Below are 21,692 nucleotides of genomic sequence, written 5' to 3'. Positions count from 1 at the left end.
ACACACACACACACACACACACTGAGGAGTTCGATATTAGGTTAGTGACTCGGAGACCTTACAACCTTTATGTTTGGCAAAGACATAAAACATAACTGGGTCACAGACACTCTATGCTACAAATAGCAAATAGAATAGAAAGGTTGCTTCTGACAGGCAGCTCTGTCTCCCTCACTGATGTTACAGCGCCACCCAGTGGCACTTAGACCTCAACATGGCATAGCACACTCATACTGCACAGGCCCAATTCACAGCTTTAGCTTTTTCAGTGACCATCATGCTATACAGTTTTTTCTGAATGCTTAAACACAACCGTGATTCTTATAGCACAATTTCTAAAACTATTAATACTTATAGCAAAACCACTCACTGAGTTCGCAAAACTAAAAGCACAAACACTGCTTTGCACTCAGTTTGCAATTTTGTAACACACACTTTGCACAACTGTAGGCACAATTCACTGCACAGCACTCTTTTTACGGAACTGTAAACACAACTAATGCTTTACACTCAATTTCCAAATGATCAACACACTCCTAGCAAATCTATACACATGTATGGTTATTATTTACACCATTTTGCCAACTCTCTGGCACACTTTCTCATGAAAACTGTTTTAGATATTTAGTTCACTTTGCAATCAGCCGAAGAATAGGACGTGGAGGTGAAAAAGTAGGAGGAAGAAGATGAGGAAGAGGATGCGGAGGTAAAGAAGTGAGGGTAGGGATGACAATGACAAGGAGGTGCCTTGGACTAGGACATTGCATGTGATGTAGACAAAATTTTGAGAGAGACGACCCGATGTAGACCGATTTGTTTTGTCTCAGTGAAATTGCTATTTGGTGTTTTGACTTGGAAAAACACACTTGTGTTTGTTTTGATGTGTGTAAATGAACAGCAATACTTGAAGTTTGGATCCCTGTATGTTTACAGATCTATGACAAAAGTATGACCTCAAATTGACATAGTCTACCCTGTGCACAGAGAAAGCAAAAGCCAGATTTTTATTCATACCATCAGTGTGTAGTTGGCACATTGTGTGCTTACTATTGTGATGGCTTGTGTTTACTGTTTGATACGAAAACATCATTTTTACAAAGGTGTGAAGAGTTAAGCAAGGTGTGTTAGCTTTTGCAAGAGAACTACAATGTTTTGCTAATTGGGTGAAAGGTTTTCCTATTTGTGTGTAAAGTTTTGCAAAAAAATGTCCTTAAGCAATCAGAAAAAACTGTATTAGTTCATCCAACACATACACACAACAGAAAATAATCTATACAGTACCAGGAGTCAGACACACACACACACACACACACACACACACACACACACACACACACACAGACAGACACACAACAGAAGCTAATCCACATAGTACCAGTAGTCATAGACACACACACACACACACACACACACACACACACACACACACACACACACACACACACACACACACACACACACACACACACACACACACAGACACACACACAACAGAAGCTAATCCACACAGTACCAGTAGTCGTAACTCTCATCCCAGTTGTCGAAGTGGACCAGGAAGCGACTGTCCACCATGTCCGCCACCGTGGCCACGCAGATGAACGAGGGGTTCTTCTTGTCCACTGCCTCTAGCTTCATCCCGACTCGGAAGCCCTGAGGCGTGACGGTCTGTGTGAAACAGGACAGAGGTGCAAATTGAGAAGCGTAACAGACATAACAGCTTCGTATGACCACCTGTTCACCTGTTCTTCTTACTGTTGACTAGGCTGAAATACTGTACAGTTCAGTCTTTTGTTGTCGTGAAGTTGATTTGATTTGAGTCTTTTCTGACCTTCATATAAATTCCAATCCGTTTGCACGGGGGGGAAGTGACTTCATTTCATGGATGTTTAGGTTTTTCATAAAACAAATAAAGTATGCCACAGTATGAGTCAGCAGCACCTGACACCACTGTGATTCGTTTCACAGGACAATCAAAACACTTGTGAAATCACCCTGAAATCACTCCTGAAAGCAAGGCCTTGTCTGTCTGTCACCAACCTTCTACGTCCAGCCTGATGGCAGTGCAGCCTACATTAGAACAGATCTGGCTGAAACTGCTGGACTGGGTTGGTTGAGACTGGTTGAGAAAATCTAATGTGTGTCTGTGTGTGTTTCGAGAGAGAGAGAGTCTGTCTGTCTGTGTGTGTGTGTGTGTGTGTGTGTGTGTGTGTGTGTGTGTGTGTGTGTGTGTGTGTGTGTGTGTGTGTGTGTGTGTGTGTGTGTGTGTGTGTGTGTGAGAGAGAGAGAGAGAGAGAGAGAGAGAGAGAGAGAGAGAGAGAGAGAGAGAGAGAGAGAGAGAGAGAGAGAGAGAGAGAGAGAGAGAGAGAGGCAGTGTGTGTGTGTGAGAGAGAGAGAGAGAAAGGTGTTTACCGTGTTCTGGTTCTCAAACAGGGCTTTGGGTGCAGCCTGGGCCTTGTTCTGCTTTATGTAGGACGACCAGCTGAACTCCTCATCCTTCATGCCTAGGGTGGGAAATGTGAACAGCACAGTCAGAGACACAGGATAAGACTGGATGTATCTCTAAGCTAATCTGACCACTGACCACAAGGATAACCCACCAAGAGCTGATGTGCAAGAAAAAAACATGCACACAGACTTCCAGTGAAGGCTCTCAGAAAAACATGCATAACGGTACACACTTCCAGTGAAGGCTCTCAGAAGTAAACATACACACACCTTCCAGTGAAGGCATTCAGAAGTAAACATACATACACACTTCCAGTGAAGGCTTTCAAGAGTGTGCACCAAAGCAGAGACTGAGTAATCATGTGCAATCAGAGTCTGTTTCTCCTGGCTGTCACAATGTCATGTTCTTCTTTGTGTTCATATCCACTCTTTTCCTGCCATCTTATGCAATACACTTTTATTTCTCCTAAATTATATTGTCTGATTACAACGTTACGGTCAGTCTGTTTCCTTTTTTTAAATGTAATGTTAAGACATTATTGTTCCACAATTCATTTTAATGGTTGTGATTATTCATTCTTAACAGCTATGCTGATTTTATAGTAATCTGGAGAGCCATTTGAAAAGGCACTCCGCTGCCAATATGCTCCAGGTCACAGACTAACAAATGTTCCAACGAGACTTCTGGCCATTGCACTACCGGCAAAGAGCACAAAAGGAGGACTTAGATACCCCACCACATCCATTAGCTTTAATTATATTTTACAGCACCAAACAAAAACCTTCACTGAGCAATTAACGTGTTTCAAACCATCCAGTGCAATGCCAAATGTGGCTTGTTTGTTTACAGTGGGTGGTCAATGCTATGGTCAACATTGGTGAAGACTGCATGGCATGCTGTTTCTGTCGGAGCTTTTTTAGGTCTGTCCACTATGAGGGCATGGGATGTGGGATGGGTGACAGCTGGGCCTTTTGGAATGCATGGACAGTCCTTTTGATGTGCTCTGCCATGCACATTTTCGTCCCAAGCAAAGTGACCAGGTCATGCTACGCTACATTGACACACATACGGATGCTTTCTTACTGTCTAGAATTAGCTTTTTTTTTCCTCAACGTGGAGAGATATTTACATTTACATGTAGTCATTTAGCTGACCCTTTTATTCAAAGCCACTTACAAACAAGGGAAATAATCAAGGTAGTACAGTACTAGTTGTTGGTAGTGCCAGTAGAGGAGGTACTCTCTGAAGAGCTGGGTCTTCAGGAGTTTTATGAAGGTAGAGAGGGACACCCCTGCTCTGGTAGGAACTGATAGTGCGTTCCACCAACAGGGAACAATAGATGAGAAAAGTTTGGATGGTGGCAGAGCCAGACGTCGTTCACTGGAGGAGCGCAACGGTCGGGAGGTAACATATGCCTGTATGAGGGCATTCAAGTAAGTTGGTGTAGAACCGGAGACTACTTTGTAGGCAAGCGTTAGCGATTGATTGAATTTGATGTGGGCCAGGTACAGGTAGCCAGTTGAGCTCGCTGAGTTTGCGGTTGATCAGCCAGTGGAGCTCACTGAGTTTGGGTTGAGCTCCAATCTACCCTGTCCTTCTTGTTCTTCCAGTGGGGCGAAAAGGTGTGGGTGGTGCATTGGCTCACCTTTGGGAGGGTGCAGCTTGTGTCCTGTCTTCTCGCACCAGCCCACTGGGTGGATGTCGGGGGAGTTGGAGTTTACCCAGAAGTCATAGCAGTCGGAGTATTTGTCGAAGTGCAGCCTGATACGGTGGCCTGAGACCTGCGGGGAGATGTGAAAATGTGGAATGTCAGATCACTGGTGCTCACTTGGGCTTTGTGCAAGCTTGCTGGAATAGATACAGGCAAAGTAACATTTCAAGTAACCAGACAACTTTCCATTCAACTGTAAATTCCAAATAATGCGGGATAAAAAAATACAAATGCCGGACGATCTTTTTTCCCCCCCATAAATGTTCTTTGGTAACACAAAATGAAAAGTTATAAACCGTAAGAGCTAACTAGATAACCGCGACAAGAGCGAACATTTGCAGAGATACTTGAAAGGAGGATTTTCAAAGAGATTGCTTATTTTTCTCCAAAGCAATATCCACTGTCTTCTGTAAGAAGGGACAGACTGACTAGCTGTAGGCTCATGAAGTCATTCCTCAGCATGTCCATTCTTCTAACGGACATTGTGCAATGAAACCCCCTCACCACCACATAGATAGGCAACCATGCACAAGACAAGAGACACTTCACACCATCGAATGATCATCAACAACCACTCTCGTCGAACAACAGCACTATAAGGTCTCTAATTTGCAAAAAGCCGGTCCGCCGTCCCTCACCTCGGCCACGGTCAGCACACAGTACATGGATGGATGCTCGGGGTCAACCCCCTCCAGCTTCATCCCCACCCGGAAGCCATTCTTGCTCTGTGGGAGAGACTGGTGCTGTGGAGACACACCAAAAAAAAGACAAGTCACGCTCAATTAGGCCCTTAATCCCAACGTCGTTAGCAAAAAAAACACACATTTCTTCACATTAATGCCTTAGTCCGTTTAGTTCCACTGGAAGTAGAGGGGGAGCTCTGGAATAAAACACAGGAGGGCATCTTCATGCGCATAACAAAGAGACTAAAAGGGAAGCTAATTGTAGTGCTAAGGGCTAAGAGATAACGAGACATGCAGGGAGAGCTGGGTATATATATTTGGCTCATTGAGGGTGACAGGTCAGGACTATTGGCGTGCTGTGAGGGGCTACTATGGAGTCGGTTAGCCCACGTAGCTAAGACCAAATCAGAGAGGTGGAGAGTAAGCAGCAGAAGGACTGTGTCTGTGGACTCACCCCCTAATCATTTCAAACCTTGTCCAGTTTAACTAGCTCCGACAATCAGAACCTAGAGTCATCTTATGTGTCCAGAGGGAAGGTCTTACCTCTTTAAACAGTTTGTTGGGGGCCGCGGCAGCCTTTTCCTGCTCCAAATACGACGCCCAGCACCAAGATTTCTTTTTCCCTCCGTAAGGCACCGCTATAAGAAAAAGTTTTAAGTAGAAAGTATAACATAACTGGGTCTCTTGAAAACCAGGACAAATGTTCACTAAATCTATATGTGTGTCTGTATGCATGCATGTATATATTTATTTGCATTTGTGTGTGGGTGTGTGTCTATAAGCATTGACCAAATGGCTTCATCTCATGCTCCTAGTGTTGAGCATGACAGCTGCCCCATCCTTAAAAGCCCTTGAGGCCATTGAGGACACAGCCACATGGGTGTCCCTCTCAGTGCCTCGGTGTCTCCCTCCCTCCCTCCCTCCCTCCCTGCCCAAACTCACTGTGCCTGAGTAGAGCTGCATCGCCTCTCCGTTTCCTCCGTCCCCGAGGTGCTCCGCGTGTGGACTTCCTGTTGTCCTTTTCTTCCTGTACAGAACCACACACAGTGGCTGTTTAAAAGCACTTCACTTGAACAAGTATGGACACAGCGCACAATCACCATGACAATATGGAAGTCTAGACAGACAAAACCACAAACTGCAGTGTCATCTCATGAAAGAACATTTCATTTTCATTTTCATTTTTAGAAGAATTTCTTAAACCATTATGTAGGCGACAATTCATCTAACTGCTAGCACAACACACTAGCAATACTTGGCCCACAGATTTGGTCTGCAGTGACCACATACACAGTAATATGAGCTGTATACTATCCCTTTACCATCTACTTTAAGTCAATGAATCTTGTGGATAAATACAATTAAGCTGATGATAATGGCCAGAATCAGAAATAATGATGTCTTTTGTAAAGTAACACGAGAATGATAAGTAGCCATTAACATCACTAAATATCATATAATCATATTTTCATTTTGTCAAAGCTTTTAAATATCACACTATTGCTCTAACAGTGAGAGCAGGATCCTATTGTGAGGTTGTTTGTTGGGCATGTCAACCATACAGTATGATGTCTTCTGCTAAACTACAAGCTGTGACTGGACAGGTTTCAGCTCTTCTGCTATATCTGACGTATATGCTGTCATGGTGACCAAGATTATATTAAAATATATCATCCAGGTCCCTAGCTGCCCGCATCTGAGCGTCATTGATCTGGCACAAGAAAGAAATGTTCATCTACGATGGTGACACATTTCTAGTGGCCCTGCGGAAGCTATGCTCCATATTCTAAAAGCAGCAGAGAATTCCCACAGGATTTGCCAATGGGGGGTTGTAGGGAGGAGAGACTGAGAGAAAGAATGAAGAAGAAAGGAAAGGAGGATGAAAGAGAAGAGAAGACGGAAGAATATGTAAGAAGAAAAGTGTAAGGAGTCGATGAAGGAGAAGTATAAGGGAAGAGAGGAGTAAAAACGTACGTAGTCCTCGTCGTCATCCTCAGGTACATCCATCACGCTGTCCGTCTCTTCTGGAACTTTCTCTTGTTGGAGGTGTCTCTTCCTGGTGCCCCCAATCACCTCTCCGTTGCTCTTGGTAGTGTCTTTCTTCAGATTCCACTCTCTGCAGGTCATGACAGGACCAAAACAGCTTTCACTAAGGACTATATTGTGGTGTCATTGCAAGTATCAGGTAAAGAAATGGCCACTTGTAATCCCATCTGAAGCCTTACAAAGTCTCATTTGACACTGAGCAAAAACACTACATGGACTTGTAATACATTAAAATCACCATATTTAAGATGAATTTAAATTTGATTTTTTTTTTCTGTTGGATAAGTATTGTATTATCTACTTAGACAGAATTGTACGACTTTCGTCAAATTCAGATGTAATCTCTGTGAAAAGGCAAATGAGAACTACTACACAAGAATCTTCAAATGGCACCGGCCTCCCAAACATTCAAATGTTACAAATCCAGCAGAGAGCGCAGAGCAACTATCAAGCCATGCTTATCCTCTATCAACAACCTCGCACTTTTATAGTGGGTAGACTGCAATGGATTTTTCTCCAAACGTCGTTTCTCAAAACGACAGCAGCACTCAAGGAAACTATGAAGTCTCTTGACTACTCTCTAAAAGTCCTTGTGACATTAGAGCTCCTAAGCCAAATCGGTGTCATCATGAACACCAATGCCTCCCTTGAACTCACGTCACTTGAACTCAGTCCTGCTTTAGTCCAAATAAAATGTCATTAAGCACTCATTGGCTGCTGTTAACCCCCCCCCCACCCATCATCGACCCTCCCCAGCCCCCCCACCCTGTCTCAGGCTGTGTTGCCATGGCAGTGTTAGAGTCTCTGAGGGAATACCACTTTAAGATGAACATTCGCTTGGCAGCAACTCCTTCTCAAAGACAATGGATACATGTGCCGAGACGGGGGCCCAACGGCAATGCAGCACACACTCTCCCTACCTCTCTCTCGCTCTGTCTCTCTCTTTCTCTCCCTACCTCTCTCTCTCTCTCTCTCCTTCAATCCCCCACCTCCTCCTCTATCTCTTAACTACCACTCTTTCTCTTTCTTTCTTTCTCATCCCCCCCATCTCCCTACCTCTGTATACCTCCCTCCCTCACTCCCTCCATCCCTCTCTCTCTCTTTCTCCAGCTGCATTGCATTAGCGAGGCTTTACGTTTGCAGACTGATGAATTATTGCTGCACGGCGTTTAGTGCGCGGGACCGCGAGCCGCACACCAGGCCCCCTGCACGCCGGCCGGCCGGCTGGCTAGCGAGCGGGTGAGCAAGCACGCGGGAGTGGAGTATTGATTTTCGAAAAAGAAGCCGAATAAGGGCTGTGGTTGGCGAGGCCAGAGAGATCGGGCTGGCACTGACCGCTTACATAAGTGTCCTTTATTCACTGGCTTGGGAGAGAGCTACAGTGGAGAGAGTGAGAGGGAGGCAAACTCCATCTGAGGCCTATTTACTATAAAACAGTAAATTATATTAATTATATAAATACTACTTACTATACGCACAGTATACTCTCCCCCAAATTATGATAAAAAGATTGAAATAAGAATGTTTCAAAAAGAATGACGAATGACAATCTACTGTCTGAGCAGCATAACAATGGCAAGACAACAAATGAATATGAATCCACAGTCCATGTAGTTACCTGCGTTTATGCGCCTAAGTATATTCCATTGAATATTTGTATTCTGAACGACACAGTTCAGTGTGGGAGCACTCACGGGCTTCCAAATGCTATTGAAAAAGCGATAGCTCCTTTTAGCAGCTAGCACCTAGCACCTAGCACATCACCTTCACAGCACATTCACAGCAGAGCAATACCGGGCATCTAAGACATACACTAGCTGTCCTCTCTTGGTGGAACAGTAATGGTCAGGTGAAGGGTTGTGTTGTAAACACTGCTGATGGAAACATCGTTTTGTTGAATGTATGTGGAGCTCCCATGCTACTGAAATGAACCTACAAAAGAGCCTCACAGGTTGTGTGTGTGTGTGTGTGTGTGTGTGTGTGTGTGTGTGTGTGTGTGTGTGTGTGTGTGTGTGTGTGTGTGCTAAGTGAAGTGGTGCTGAAGCTGAGGATGCTAGGAGATGGAGGCTGTGCGAAGCTGAGAGACTCACTCCTGGTCCTGCTGCTGACAACGCTCGCTGCAGTGGCGTCCCTCAGGCAGGAAGTCGACTGCCGAGCCCTTCCTCTGGCACCGCACACACACCAGGCCTCGCTGGGCCCAGGGACGCTGCTCCTCTTTCACCACTGGAGAGAACACAAGATGGGATGGATTCGATGGAAAGGAAAGGAGAAGAAAAGATGGAGACGGGGTGGGAAGGTGAGGGATTGGGTAGAGGGGGCAATGAAATGAAATGAAATAAAAAAGGAGTGAAAGAGAATTACAGAATAAGAGAAGGACAGAGAGAAAGGGTGGGTGTGAGAAAGAGAGAGAGGATGAACATTTAACATCTTCTTAGATTAATTTGTAGAGTAATGATGCTATTTAACAGTGCCTTAAACAAATCAGACTACATCTGCCTGAGCAAGAGTCATCAGATGCACTGAAACAACAAAAGTTGTAGCAAAATGATTTCCCATAATATTACATGATACCCATACAATACAAGTCCTTTTATAGTTAAAATGCAATGTCTGGTAGTCAAACCTGGTCTTAAATGAGCAAAATGAGCTTACATGTGCACCTCAATAATATCTCAGCACCTAAAGTGGTTTAAACATCTGTTTGTGATTATCAGTAAATTACAAAGAAACAGAAATCAAAAAGGGGTTACATTTTTTGTCCTTACACCAACCTTCATGTGCCCAACACATCAACAAAAGTGGCTTAGCTTGCGCAGACACATTTGAGTTCTAGCAGTTTAGCAAAGCACCAATTCTTTTGTCCTGGACAACAAAAGCAAGTGCATTAACTTGCCTTCCTGGGCAGTGGGGACTGCCCATGTGGTCGTGGCGTGGGCCTTCTTAACGCTGTCGTCATCTGCCTCATCGGTTATGACCTCCAGGACCCCAAACTCATTCACCCGGAACTGAAAGGAGCACAAAACAGGGCTGGCGTCTGACTCATGGTGCAGTTTGTTTGCAAAGCCAAGGCCACCACCAGCTTAGTAGGGTCTTAGGTGGAAAGGAACCCCAAAGCTTTTCCGAGCAGTCAGAAAAGGTATTACTGAGGCAAACTTAGCAAAACTGACAATTCCATATTATCAGATTCACTACTTGTCTCTGTAAGGACTGTAGTTGTATCATATTATATAATATATATATATATATAATATATATATATATATATATAGTAAATTATCACTGTTGTAATTATCATCATTGATTTGTGAGTCAAGTGCTATATTCAATAACTACATAATATGTTATACTGTAGTCATCTATACATTAACGGTAGTTTCTACAGTCATAGGAAGCCCAACATGGTCCAAAATAGTCACACACTCACATCAATTCTCACCCAGCCCTCTGTAAGCAACAATGAAGTAATATCAACAAGCACTTTGGCAGATGGGAATGACAAACCTTCAGTTCACTTCCAGGCAATGTTCCCACTCCATCTTTCCAATCCATTGCTCCATAAACGTCAAAGTCAGGAGTGGCCGCATTCATGGCTGACTCCTCCATGACAAATGCTAAGCTTGTCTGCAATAATGCAATTCATTTAATTTGGGGAGATCATCATATAACATTTCCTAACAATCATCAAACATGATTTTTTTTTTACCAGTAGTCCTGCTGGAGACAAAAATATAACTTTATGCTAGAATTTAATGGCTTTAAACATATTTGGAATTCTTAACATTAAACTTTAACTCCTGCCATACAGCTAGCACTGATAGTCTGATAAAAACAATATACAAAAAAAATGATTGTCCTGTGCTTCCATACGTTTTTTTTTTCTTCTTCTTACAACCACGTTTGGTTCTGTCCTAACCAAAGGCTTCCTTCACAATCACTTCTCTGCTCGGGGCTTGATGTGAGGCCTAGTCTTACTGTACAGTGAGCTATACCATCCCGCCCTTCCAACGCTAGATGTCGCTGCTGTCTATATTTGAACGACTGCGCTGGAAACTTTCAAGACCCTATTCAACAATGAAATCACTAAGCAAAAAATGGAGACGAGAAATTCGCACGTATTTTGAACAGATTTCACTAAATAAAATAGTAATCCAGTCCCTTCTCTGTCAATAAACGCGTTCATATGCATGTTAATAACTTGTATCAATTTATGATCGCGTATTACGTATGTTATTTGTTTGTCAGACCATAAAATTAGGCTAAGTGCAGGCATCTAACCAGTGACATTAACAGTGCAAATCGTAGATAATCTATTCATCAAATAGGTATCTAAACTAAGTTCATTTTGACACGAATAGTTGATTTCTCACCCTAAACTGTCTGAAATCCATCATGATCGCTAGGTTTCAACGTAAAAATAATTTGTCAGGCTACATAAATAGTTTGGAATAATTATAATGTAATAGGTGTGATGTAATAAATTGCCAGCCGGTTTGACAGAGGGAGGTGATATGCCAACATAAATTTGTATTTTCAGTTGGCTCGCTTTGTTTGTTTTGCCTTTTATTAATATTTCTTTCGAGCTCTATTCCCCAAATACTTTTTTATAACGAGTAGGGCGAAATGATTCAATACGAGCCAACCTGTGCGGTTTTCTTTGTATTAGAAAAACTAGGTGTGCTACAAGCATTAAGAAGCAATCGCCCTTCAATCCGCGAATAACGCATTGTATCAGATATAAACACTTTTCTTTGGTCTCATACTATTTAATGTGTTTTAAAGGCAGTTTCCCAAAATGGCGGAGCTGGAATATACTCTATATAATTCTTACCCACAGGCCCGCAGACTCGTTGCATTATAGCAGAAATAATAATTTAAGTGTCAAAAAATCTCTATGGAAGAAAATGGTGATAGATATATTTTCGTCTCGCTCGTTTGACTAGCGCCCAGTTCCTGCCGCTTCCAGCCATACGAGGGAATGCACTAAAGCTTGCATTATTTTTGAAAGAGTACAAAATATCATTTAGTACGCGTCTGCAAGACACAATAAATGTACAACGTAACGTTTTCTATCGACTGTGGTAATTTTCGACGCTACTTTTACAGTCGTTTAAAAGAGTAATTCATTTCATGCACTATCACATTGAAGCTCTTCCTGGCTGAAATTATTGATGACACGTCCAGTCGTTTTGTACTTTATTGCTAAGTTTTAGTCTAATTCTGTCGCAATAAACCTCTACCGAAAGTAAAGTACAACCTACCGCGGTTTATTATAGTGCGTAATTTGCGACCTAAACAGTTTTATTCTATGATACAATTGTTTTAATTTGTGTGTTTCTTACCCAAATTCTCCCACGAGTACTGACAAATTGCTCAGGCAGCAGTCAGTGCGCATGAGCGAGAGGCTGTGCGAGTGCTTGCAGTGTTGCCCTAGCTTCATACGAGAACACATGATGCCAATATCGAAAGTTTTGGCCGGGCAAATTCCAAAAATATGTCACACCTTAAACTATAGGTTATCGGGAAGGTAAACCATTAAAAAACACAAACACAATCCCACGATCGACGCAAGGTTTGCAGGCTACCACGACATTGCTTCAATAAAACAACATGAATGCCATCTGTTACTAAAAATAATATCCAACGTGCAAGCTAGTCAGTGAAATATGACAAATAGTTAAATTAAGGGAAGGGGTAAAGTCACGGGACGCACGGTCACATCTAGTAATCACTTCTGGCACATGACCTTGCTTATTTTCGGTTTTAATAAGCTAGCAGCTATGTTTTCGTTGCAGAACAACAACCAAGTCTGGTGTAGGCTAATAAACGCATGGGTTTTTGTAAAGGGGCATTCTATCAATGCGTATGACTATATATTGTTATTGTTATAAGTGGTCATAGTTCCGCATATCTACTGTAAACACCATGCTTTACGCAATGCAATAAGAAGGATGAAGCAGAACTTTTGTCGCGCATGATCACTGCCTGTTTTGAGGTCCTGTTCGTCTTTGTAAGAAGTTGCACATATGCCCTTGGATAGAGTATTTGTGTATAAAAAATGGCTGTAGTCTACGTTTACGCAAGATTGTACTGTTTCGCTGAAGGGAAACGATGGACCTGACATATGTCTTGTGGTAACAAACCGGGCACAGGCGTCTGTTCATGCACCATCAAACAATATGTATTAATGAGGAATATATGAATATGTAATCAAATTCTTTTCTGTGTTAGCCCAACGGCTTTCAACCTAGTAACATAGGCTACATGCCAGAAAGCAGGTCCATTTTGGATGCCCGTGCATCACCCCTCCATCGTTTTAACTTTAGCTGTGGTATGCATTGTCAAATTGTTTATGGACCTTTTTTTAAAAGAAGAAACAGACAGTAGACAGACTTTGTAGACAGTCTAATAGTTGTTCACATATTGTAGACACTAAATGGAGAAATAGCCACTACATAAATACTGTATTCACCAATCACCAACACAACATGGCATTGGCTAGTATGATAAGCAGCAGCATTCACATACTCCAAGGTTTATTGTTAGATCCCTTCAATGCTTGCACTTGTTTATATATATATATAAGGGAACAGGAAGTGCCCAACAATCTATAGATTGTGTTATCATTGATTCCACTCAGTAAATAGGCAATCCATGTTCTTTGTATATCAGCCATCTATATCAGTGTCAATGACACAGAAACGTTTGAATTTGTATTTGTTGTAGTAAATGCAATCTCTGGGCCCCATGCTTATTCCACAGTATTTACCTGTGATATATCTCAGAGTGTTGGTGGAGTTTTTTTTAATTGTAAAATCATATAGATCACAGCTGCCATGTTGAATTCTAGATGGTATAATTGTGAATCTGTTGAAATTGTGTGAGGATTGCAGGGAGACTCCATTTCCTCAAGCCCTTTGTTGTTTCTTTCTCCTGTCAACAAGCTCAGCAATATTTCACCTATAAACTTAGTATGTGTTTACCTCCATGCATTCTATGTAGAAATAGGTACAATGGGTTAACCAAATAGTTATTAGACGAGTTGTCTGCATATTGTATGATTACTATTAACTGACAAAGCATCATGACAAAATGTGATTACTGATAACATGCACATGACAAACAGTACATTGCAGCATAAGTATAATCGGTGATGTTGCAGTGATTTCACCCTTTTGCAGCTCTGATGCCACTGGCTTAGTTTGAGCTAAATGAGAGGATTACAATATGTGTGCCAGGCAGCTCAACCTGCATCACATCATATCATGCTTTTTTCCCCTGTGCGTACTTGGGAAGAACATAGGAATCCATTATAAATACTGGGGGAAAGCTGGCTGCGGCATCAGGCCTATAGGCCTTCTGACTCTTTGGACAACACCACTCTCGTCAGCAGCCTCACCGCCTTAAGTGTGGAGGGACTGGCCACCGTCCCTGGGCCCCACCAGCTATTCACACTAAAGCAGAATTACATTGACAACAAACATGTAACTGCATGCAGCCCATGTCAAGCACTGATAATGGAAGAAACATGCCAGTGTTAGCCAGTGTGCTAGCAGTGCTAGGTACAGTAAGTGGAGTATTTTTAGTCCCATCACTCAGGGAGTGTGTGGGACAGGCCTAAAGGGGTGGGCTTTATCCCGGCCCAGATTGAGAGAGGCTTTTTGCGTTGGGCTAATCCGGTTAAGCCCAGCCCTTGTCCAGCACCGTGCGTCTGCCTCACCTGCGTCTGCCGTAGATGTCTGCTGCCTGCCACCATTAAAGATTCGGGGAGGAAGATTCATGTTTTTGGACTACTGCTGCAGGTGTTGCTCAGTCACTTTCATCAAACGCCATGGACAGCTGCCTGTCAACAACAAACTCAACGACACTTGGGTAAAAAAAAAAAACATTATGTATTTTATTGCTGTGGCTTCATCAGCTGTATTTTTTTGAGAGCCCATTTGTTGGGCCGTAAGTGAAGGAGGTTAGCTGAGAAGACGCTTTGTTGTTGTGTGTGTATGTGTGTGTGTGGATTTGTGAAAGTGTGTACACAGGTCATGTTTGGTTACAAGTGAGTTAACTGTTTGAAGTAAAACATTTTACAGTGCAAATTCAAAATGTTTTGACTTGTGTTATTGTCTTCTATGTGGCTTTATATACATAACAACATGTCACACTCAGGCAAATGTGTTTTGTAATAATTTCAATTCATGCATACAGTTTTTAACTTTTAACATTTAAAACTGATAAAGGATCATATCTGTTTTTACACTGTTCTGTACATACTGTTCATCCTGGAAACATAAGCAAATAACATTATCTTAATTTCTGCAGATTGTTCTCCAGAACTTGCTAATGTGCATGGTGACTTTCTATGCACTCTACTTTATTGCTGTCAGCCTGTGCATAGGCATATTCAGGTGAGGCTTAGAAATATTTTCCATAATATTTAAGAAGAACTTCCTCCGGTTCTGTATGCGTCGACCTCTTGTGTTGTGGTGAGCAACTCACAAGCACTTCCTGTTAGGGTGAGCTTGGCCTCTTACGAGGAGCTGCAGTATGACAGCAAAGCAGTACAGTGTTTCGACTTGGTTGAATATGTCTTCTTATGTAGTACAGGTCTCACTATGTTCACTAAAATGTTTTGAACACCCTAGTTGAGTCGGTTTTCCTTTTGATGTGATTAACAAGCAAGGGATGTGATCTAGATTCCATTTAAGGGTTCCATTGGCTGTTAGTTAGTACAGAGATTAAAGCACTGATTTGATTGATCACCGTTTTACCTGAAAAATGTCACTGACAAAAAATATTTCTTTGTGCATTCCCTGCACAAAAGGGCAACAAAAGCCGCGTTATAAAGCAACCAAAGAGCCGTGAAGGCGTCTAAAATGGACACTGGTCACTTATTATCAGCACATCTGTAGTGTTTTTTTTTCTGTGTTCTTTTATCAAAATAAGACTGTGGAGCCGAGGCCTCTCTCTGGGCCGGTCTGTGTCATGGTACTAGTGTGGTACGGGTTGCATCTGTCTCACATGTGGATGTGCTTTGTCTCGCCCCAATAGAGTGGAGGAGGTTGACAGCATGTTGGCTCCCTTCGACTACACAACCCAACCATCATGGCACAATCCCAAATATTTAGGTATGGCACATTTCTTTTACCAGGGCCTATAAATATGTGATTTACATGTAGGTCACTCATAATGTATGGTTTCTGGGTGGGTGGGGGGGGGGGGCGGGGGTAAATGTATTAAATTGAAAAGATTAATCATATTAACCATAAATAGAATAATAAATGAACAGTTACAGTATGGAATCGCTTCATTATATAGCGATTATTTGGCACACACCCCAGCCACTGTGTTAAATCTCAGCCTTTGTTTTTGTTTGTGTGTTTTTCTGTTGCAGTGTGTGTAATCTCCACAGAGGTGACTTATATCCTGGGAGGCCTGCTGTTTGCTTGGATTGTGGAAGAATGGGTGTGGGACTACGCCATCACAGTCACACTGCTGCATGTTGGCCTGACCATAGCAGGTATATGCGACCTTGTTTAGTCTGATGGAGGTTAGCATTAAATAAATATCAAACCCTTCCACTGTCAGGTGATTCCCATATCCTTTCATTCTTTCATTCATTCATTCATTCATTCATTTATTCCTGAAACAGTTTTATGAAACCAGGAAACCAGGTGTGCCATTAGTGTAAATTGTGACAGACTGAGGCTAGAGACACAGGTAGACGACAACCCTGTCCACTAGTGTTCATAAAATCTTCATCTTCAGTTGCTCAGTGACAAGTTACATGTATAACACAAGAATAATATTTCACCCACTAATATTGATAATAAGCAAGTGTTCATTTATCAGCATTATCAATAGTTCTTTTTCCCTCATACATATTTTTGGGCAGAACTTGATTCAATATTCCATCATGCAATCATATCGAATCATATTGAATTATTCACATGGTTGTAATTAGCAGGTGCTTTAGCCATGCTAGTCGGGTTGCGTCACTAGTGAGAGTTTCTGTTTATATTTCGCTGCAGCTAAAACCAGTACACCAAACTATGTCAAGCACTGCATTTTATGGATCTCTCTCTCTCTCTCTCTCTCTCTCTCTCTCTCTCTCTCTCTCTGCTTCTCTGTGAGTTGTATAACAGGCTATGACTGTAGCTGTTCATGCCCACAGAGGTCTTAGTCTCGAAAGTCTGGTGCAGTAAAGTTTGTTATAATGTCACTGCACTCAGTGCAGTTATGTCAGAGGCAGGGTTGTAGACCCCCTCTCCTCAGCTCCTACACAGATGCAAGCTTCAACATAGCCTGGCTAGGTGACAGTGAATTAGATTAGTGAAAAACAATGGATGGTGTCACAGTTAATCCTATCAGAAAACTGATTGGATCTCAGTTGTGGGTGGTTGTGCAATCATGTATAAGACGAAACCTGTAGGAGGTACTTTAGCTCATGAATGGAATGATCATCACTACACTCCTATACAGCGATATGCCTTTGAATTGGCCATTGTTTGTGTTTGTGCTGGACTGTTAAACATTAAAACTGTTTATAAAAAAATTAATTCTAACACAAATATGTTTTTTCCTGATCTATTCTAGTTATGTCTGACATCCCATCCACAGAGCACTGGTGGATGGCACTTGGTAAGTATTATTGTAGCACAATTACAAATTAAATATTTTGTTGTGACAAGGTGACTGACCATAGTATTTACCAAAAGTAACATGGCACGAATGCCCACCAAATCTGGATATAGAGGTGGAGTCCTAGATATCTGATAACAGGAGACTCGGCTACAGGACTTTGTATTTACACAAGGTTGTGGATAGTTTCTCCACCTGAAGCTTGGCTGACCGACACAGCACTGGATCCGTTTTCTTTTGGCTTAGTGATATCGTAAACATGATAACCCCATTATGGGGATTTGTCCACAACCTTGTGAGGTCTACGAACCTGTCCGCGTCCTGAAGTAGCCTTTGTAATGCTGCTAAAAGCAATTTGGAAGGGTCAAGGTACAATTATTCTGCATATAAATGGCATTTTTTAACAGCATGACCTATGCTGAATTTACCTTGATTACACAATGATTTCCCTGTCAACTTTAATTATAAAACCCGGTAGCAGTTTGCGGTCATGTTTACAGCATTACATTACATCCCAAGATATGATTGGTTTCATTTATCACCCACCTAACCTACATTTACTTTAAAAGGGAAGTGACAAAAACAGTCAATGGCAAGTTCCAAACTACTGTCTAACGGGACCATTTTTAATGACATAGTGATATAGATCAGTGTTTCCCAAAGACTGGGTCGCGACCCACAGGTGGGTCGCAGGAGATTTCATTTGGGTCGCCAGCACAATTTATGTTGTCTAATAAATTAAATATTGGTGGTTGCATGCATGTTGCATGTTAGATCTGAAGTGAAATGGGTCACGATGGTCTGTCATTTTTAAAAAGTGGGTCCCCAGAAAAAAAGTTTGGGAAACACTGATATAGATGACCCTATTTGAACATTTCCAAAACCACGATTGCTTGTATGGGTGTTGCTGACATGTACAATCTTACAAATGTCTTTTTCTTTTGTAGGCGCTGGCCTGGTCATGATGATTCTTGGGGGACAGATACTAGCATACAGACTGTTCCGGAATAATTTTGTGTACCCAGCTGACCTCCAAAACTTCTGATGCCATTTTTGACTCCGTATGTACAGATTAAGGATGTTGTTTTATATTGTTTTCTACGTCAAATACCAAAGGTAGTTTTAGGATCTCTACATTTCAAAGGAATATATATTTGGAAGACTATTGAGAAAAAATAAATATTTTGTGCAAAAAATATCTCTGTTCTTTCACTGCTCTTACACCAATGACCATCTGCCAGTGTTCTGTGAAAATGCCAGAACTGAGCAGAGCATCATGTGTCTTTTAGACGCCAAGAATACAGTTCTAACCAAAGTCACCTTATTGAAGCAGAATGTAAAAAGGATGTTAATTTCAAGCTCTGTATACATTTCTTAATTATCAGGCAAGTCATTCCTCCTTAGAGGTGCAATTAGGTTCTGACTTGCAGTGCCATATCCCTGTTAAGAAGTCTGCAAAGTAAATGTTAAAAAGGTTGGCACATTTACAAGTAGTGCTGAACATCTGTTGTCAGAGTAAATCCTCTTATACATTAAAACTCTCAGTCAAAAATATTAAGGCACTTGGGTCACAATCTCAGTGTTTTATAGTTTCTGGGTTGCTTTCAGTGTACCATGAAAGACATGAAGGGAAAGTATGTCAGCTTCTCTGAGAGAGGCTGTAATTTTCTCAACGTCACACGCACCACCCCACCCCCCCCCCCCCAACCCCCCACCCCTGCGCTCAAATCCCAACGCTCGGCCACTAATGCCCTCAGACATCAAGTGGCGCCTGGACTCCCCCAAACGGAAACTGGTGTGCCATGTGAAAAGGAAAAAAGCACTTTTAGATGGCTCTGACTCTCCCTGCTTACCACTTGACAGGGACCTGTTGTCTGACTGGGAGCAAGGGGAGAGGAAGGGCATTAATCATTTAATGAGATTACGCTGAGGGGGAAGAAACAGCTTTGGGAGGAAGTGAAGGGGTGGGGCGAGGTGAGGTGCAGTGCGGAGCGGCTCCTGGCAGCGCTTAAGCCCAGCGGGCTGACCGAGGCCGGCCCGCGCCGGGACACGCGTGCGTTCTTTTTTGGACCATGCCACGCACGAGCATGCAGGGCCAGGCCAGACGCGCTGCAGTCCGAGGATGAGGAGGGAGATGTACTGCAGCGGGAGTGGGTCTCCGCCAGCTCAGCTCAAGATGGTCACCAAACTGGTCTACAGTCTTCATCTGAGGTGAGACCAGCATGAGTCATTTCTGTCATTTGTGTGTGACTGACCATGGACATAAGAGTAATAGGTAATGGCTTTGACCTGGGAGAAATTATGTAACTTGAGTAACTTGTGATAGAGTATTTAGTGTTGGTTGCTCAAGGGGTGGTTGCATGTTATGTTGACACACGCACATTTGTGTGATTCATGCAATAAGTTCTGTTTTTGGTATGAGAAGTTTTTAGAGTGTCCAGGAAGAACTTTGATCTTGGAGAGTCATTTAAATATCTGCTGGGAAAATAATTTCAAAACATCCTAGAGTATAATATAATAAAGTCAACAAACAGACTAGATGGATATGAGCAGGGAAAACTGAGCCTTTCATTAACTATATGATCATCACAGCAATAGTTCTCTGTCGACAAAAAGACACTTTTACAAATGATACATGCCAAAACCTGCAAAACTCTGGAATGCTAAATATTAAAGAAGCTAAAACCAAAGCCTCACATAGCTTCCACAGGAAGTCACGCAACAACACCTTATCCATGTGCAGATAGCATTTCACTCTATTCATGTATCAGTTGGTGTACCATTTCACCTTAGTAATAGGGTGGAAAAGATCACTGTGTCCATGCCTGGTCATGGGTAAAAGAGATTAAATATCAAAAGTGATCTTTAAGATTTTTGTCCAGTAGGCTATTCATTCTAGTGATGGGGATTCTGAATCAGACAGCCAGATCAACAGATCAACAGCTCATCATTTTAGAGCTCAAAGGTGTCATAGACCCTTTCAGGGTTCTTTCACTTATCTTCTTTGGAGAATCAAAGGAAAAGTTTAAAATGAGAACAGCACTATGTCTATGACAATCTGTAAAATTATATTTTGTATGAGTATGATAATAACTATCATTGAATTGAGCAAACACTCACGTTACCCTAATCAGGGCTTAAAGCAAATAAAATGTCAGTGTCAGAAGTTATCAGACTTTTTTGAAGATGTCATGTCATACTATAGGCCATGCCTGAAATCAGGCACAGCATAGGAACACAGAATTGTGTAATATGTGACACTTGCAATTTAGGAAGCTTTTTAAATAGTCTATGTACATGTCTAGACTAATTACATTAGAAAACTGGGTTGAAGTACGGGCTATAGGCTACATACAGTACAGTAGGCCCTATCTACTGTACTACACAGACAGGCTCTTTATGTAGACTACCCCTACATGGTAGTAGTCATGGCCTACTGGTTAGGGCTTCGGGCTTGTAACCGGAGGGTTGGAGGTTCGATCCCCGACCAGTGGTGCTGTAGCAAGGCAGCTCACTGCTCTGGGTTAGTGTGTGCTTCACCTCACTGTGTGCTATGTGTGTTCAAGTATGGGATAAATGCAGAGACCAAATTCTTTGTATACGCAAGCATACTTGGCCGAGAAACCTGATTTACATTACACTTTACATCTGAGAAAAAATAATATACAACATTTTCCAGTATAGACCTCCATAGACTAGACCTTTTACGTACTTTCACAAGTAGGCTAGTACAATAATAAGACCTTTTGGCCTCAATGTGTTATTTGATGTTTGTTTATTTATTTATTTATTTATTTATTTTTGTAAGGGACCATGTACAATTTTAAACATAAATATTGTCATTTGATATTGTACCAGAGTTACCCTAAAGCTAGGCATAGGCCTACCTGTAATTAGGTGGTAGAACATGGCCCTGATCAAATGTAAATTCGTCTAAACTCTAATTAAGGGAAATTAGATAATTGTATATAATAATATTGCCAGGAACAGGATCTTGCATTATGCTAGAAGGATCTGGGGCTCAATGTGGACCAAGAATCTCAATACATTCGCCAACACCTCAATGGGACAATTCCCCACAATCCCGTGTGAAAAGAATTTCAATTACTTATACAGACCAATAGATGGCAGTGTTAAGATCACTTACTCCCCAGGACGCGTACAGTTGATTATGGCG

General features: G+C 42.0%; 2 protein-coding genes across 2 annotated transcripts in view; one reads left to right on the top strand and one right to left on the bottom strand.

Moving 5' to 3' along the window:
* Window positions 1-12,467, bottom strand: part of l3mbtl3 (L3MBTL histone methyl-lysine binding protein 3) — a 46,147-nt gene extending 33,680 nt beyond the window's left edge. Inside the window, exons 1-11 of the mRNA XM_076272120.1 lie at window positions 12,226-12,467; window positions 10,388-10,507; window positions 9,780-9,891; window positions 8,977-9,109; window positions 6,815-6,956; window positions 5,783-5,867; window positions 5,384-5,478; window positions 4,796-4,900; window positions 4,092-4,227; window positions 2,410-2,501; window positions 1,514-1,665 (exon numbers count right to left, since the gene is read on the bottom strand). Of these exons, the coding sequence (XP_076128235.1) occupies window positions 1,514-1,665; window positions 2,410-2,501; window positions 4,092-4,227; window positions 4,796-4,900; window positions 5,384-5,478; window positions 5,783-5,867; window positions 6,815-6,956; window positions 8,977-9,109; window positions 9,780-9,891; window positions 10,388-10,489 (1,154 nt within the window). The 5' untranslated portion in view covers window positions 10,490-10,507; window positions 12,226-12,467. The remainder of the gene's footprint in view (window positions 1-1,513; window positions 1,666-2,409; window positions 2,502-4,091; window positions 4,228-4,795; window positions 4,901-5,383; window positions 5,479-5,782; window positions 5,868-6,814; window positions 6,957-8,976; window positions 9,110-9,779; window positions 9,892-10,387; window positions 10,508-12,225) is intronic.
* A 2,126-nt stretch (window positions 12,468-14,593) lies between these two features.
* tmem244 (transmembrane protein 244) lies at window positions 14,594-18,612 on the top strand. Its single transcript, XM_076273364.1, has 6 exons — window positions 14,594-14,755; window positions 15,197-15,282; window positions 15,926-16,002; window positions 16,269-16,394; window positions 17,471-17,515; window positions 18,463-18,612. Exons 1-6 carry the CDS (start codon window positions 14,663-14,665, stop codon window positions 18,558-18,560), a joined length of 525 nt encoding a protein of 174 aa, XP_076129479.1. The 5' UTR covers window positions 14,594-14,662; the 3' UTR covers window positions 18,561-18,612.
* The last annotated feature ends 3,080 nt before the right edge of the window (window positions 18,613-21,692 follow it).

The sequence above is a fragment of the Alosa pseudoharengus genome, unplaced genomic scaffold, assembly GCF_046254945.1.
Source record: "Alosa pseudoharengus isolate Yale_2024_CS ecotype anadromous, Long Island Sound unplaced genomic scaffold, YU_APseudo_1.1 YU_APseudo_1.1_scf_7, whole genome shotgun sequence".
NCBI classification, from domain to species: Eukaryota; Metazoa; Chordata; class Actinopteri; order Clupeiformes; family Clupeidae; genus Alosa; species Alosa pseudoharengus.
Note: the sequence above shows the minus strand (reverse complement) of the source record. Positions and strands in the feature narration are given on the sequence as shown.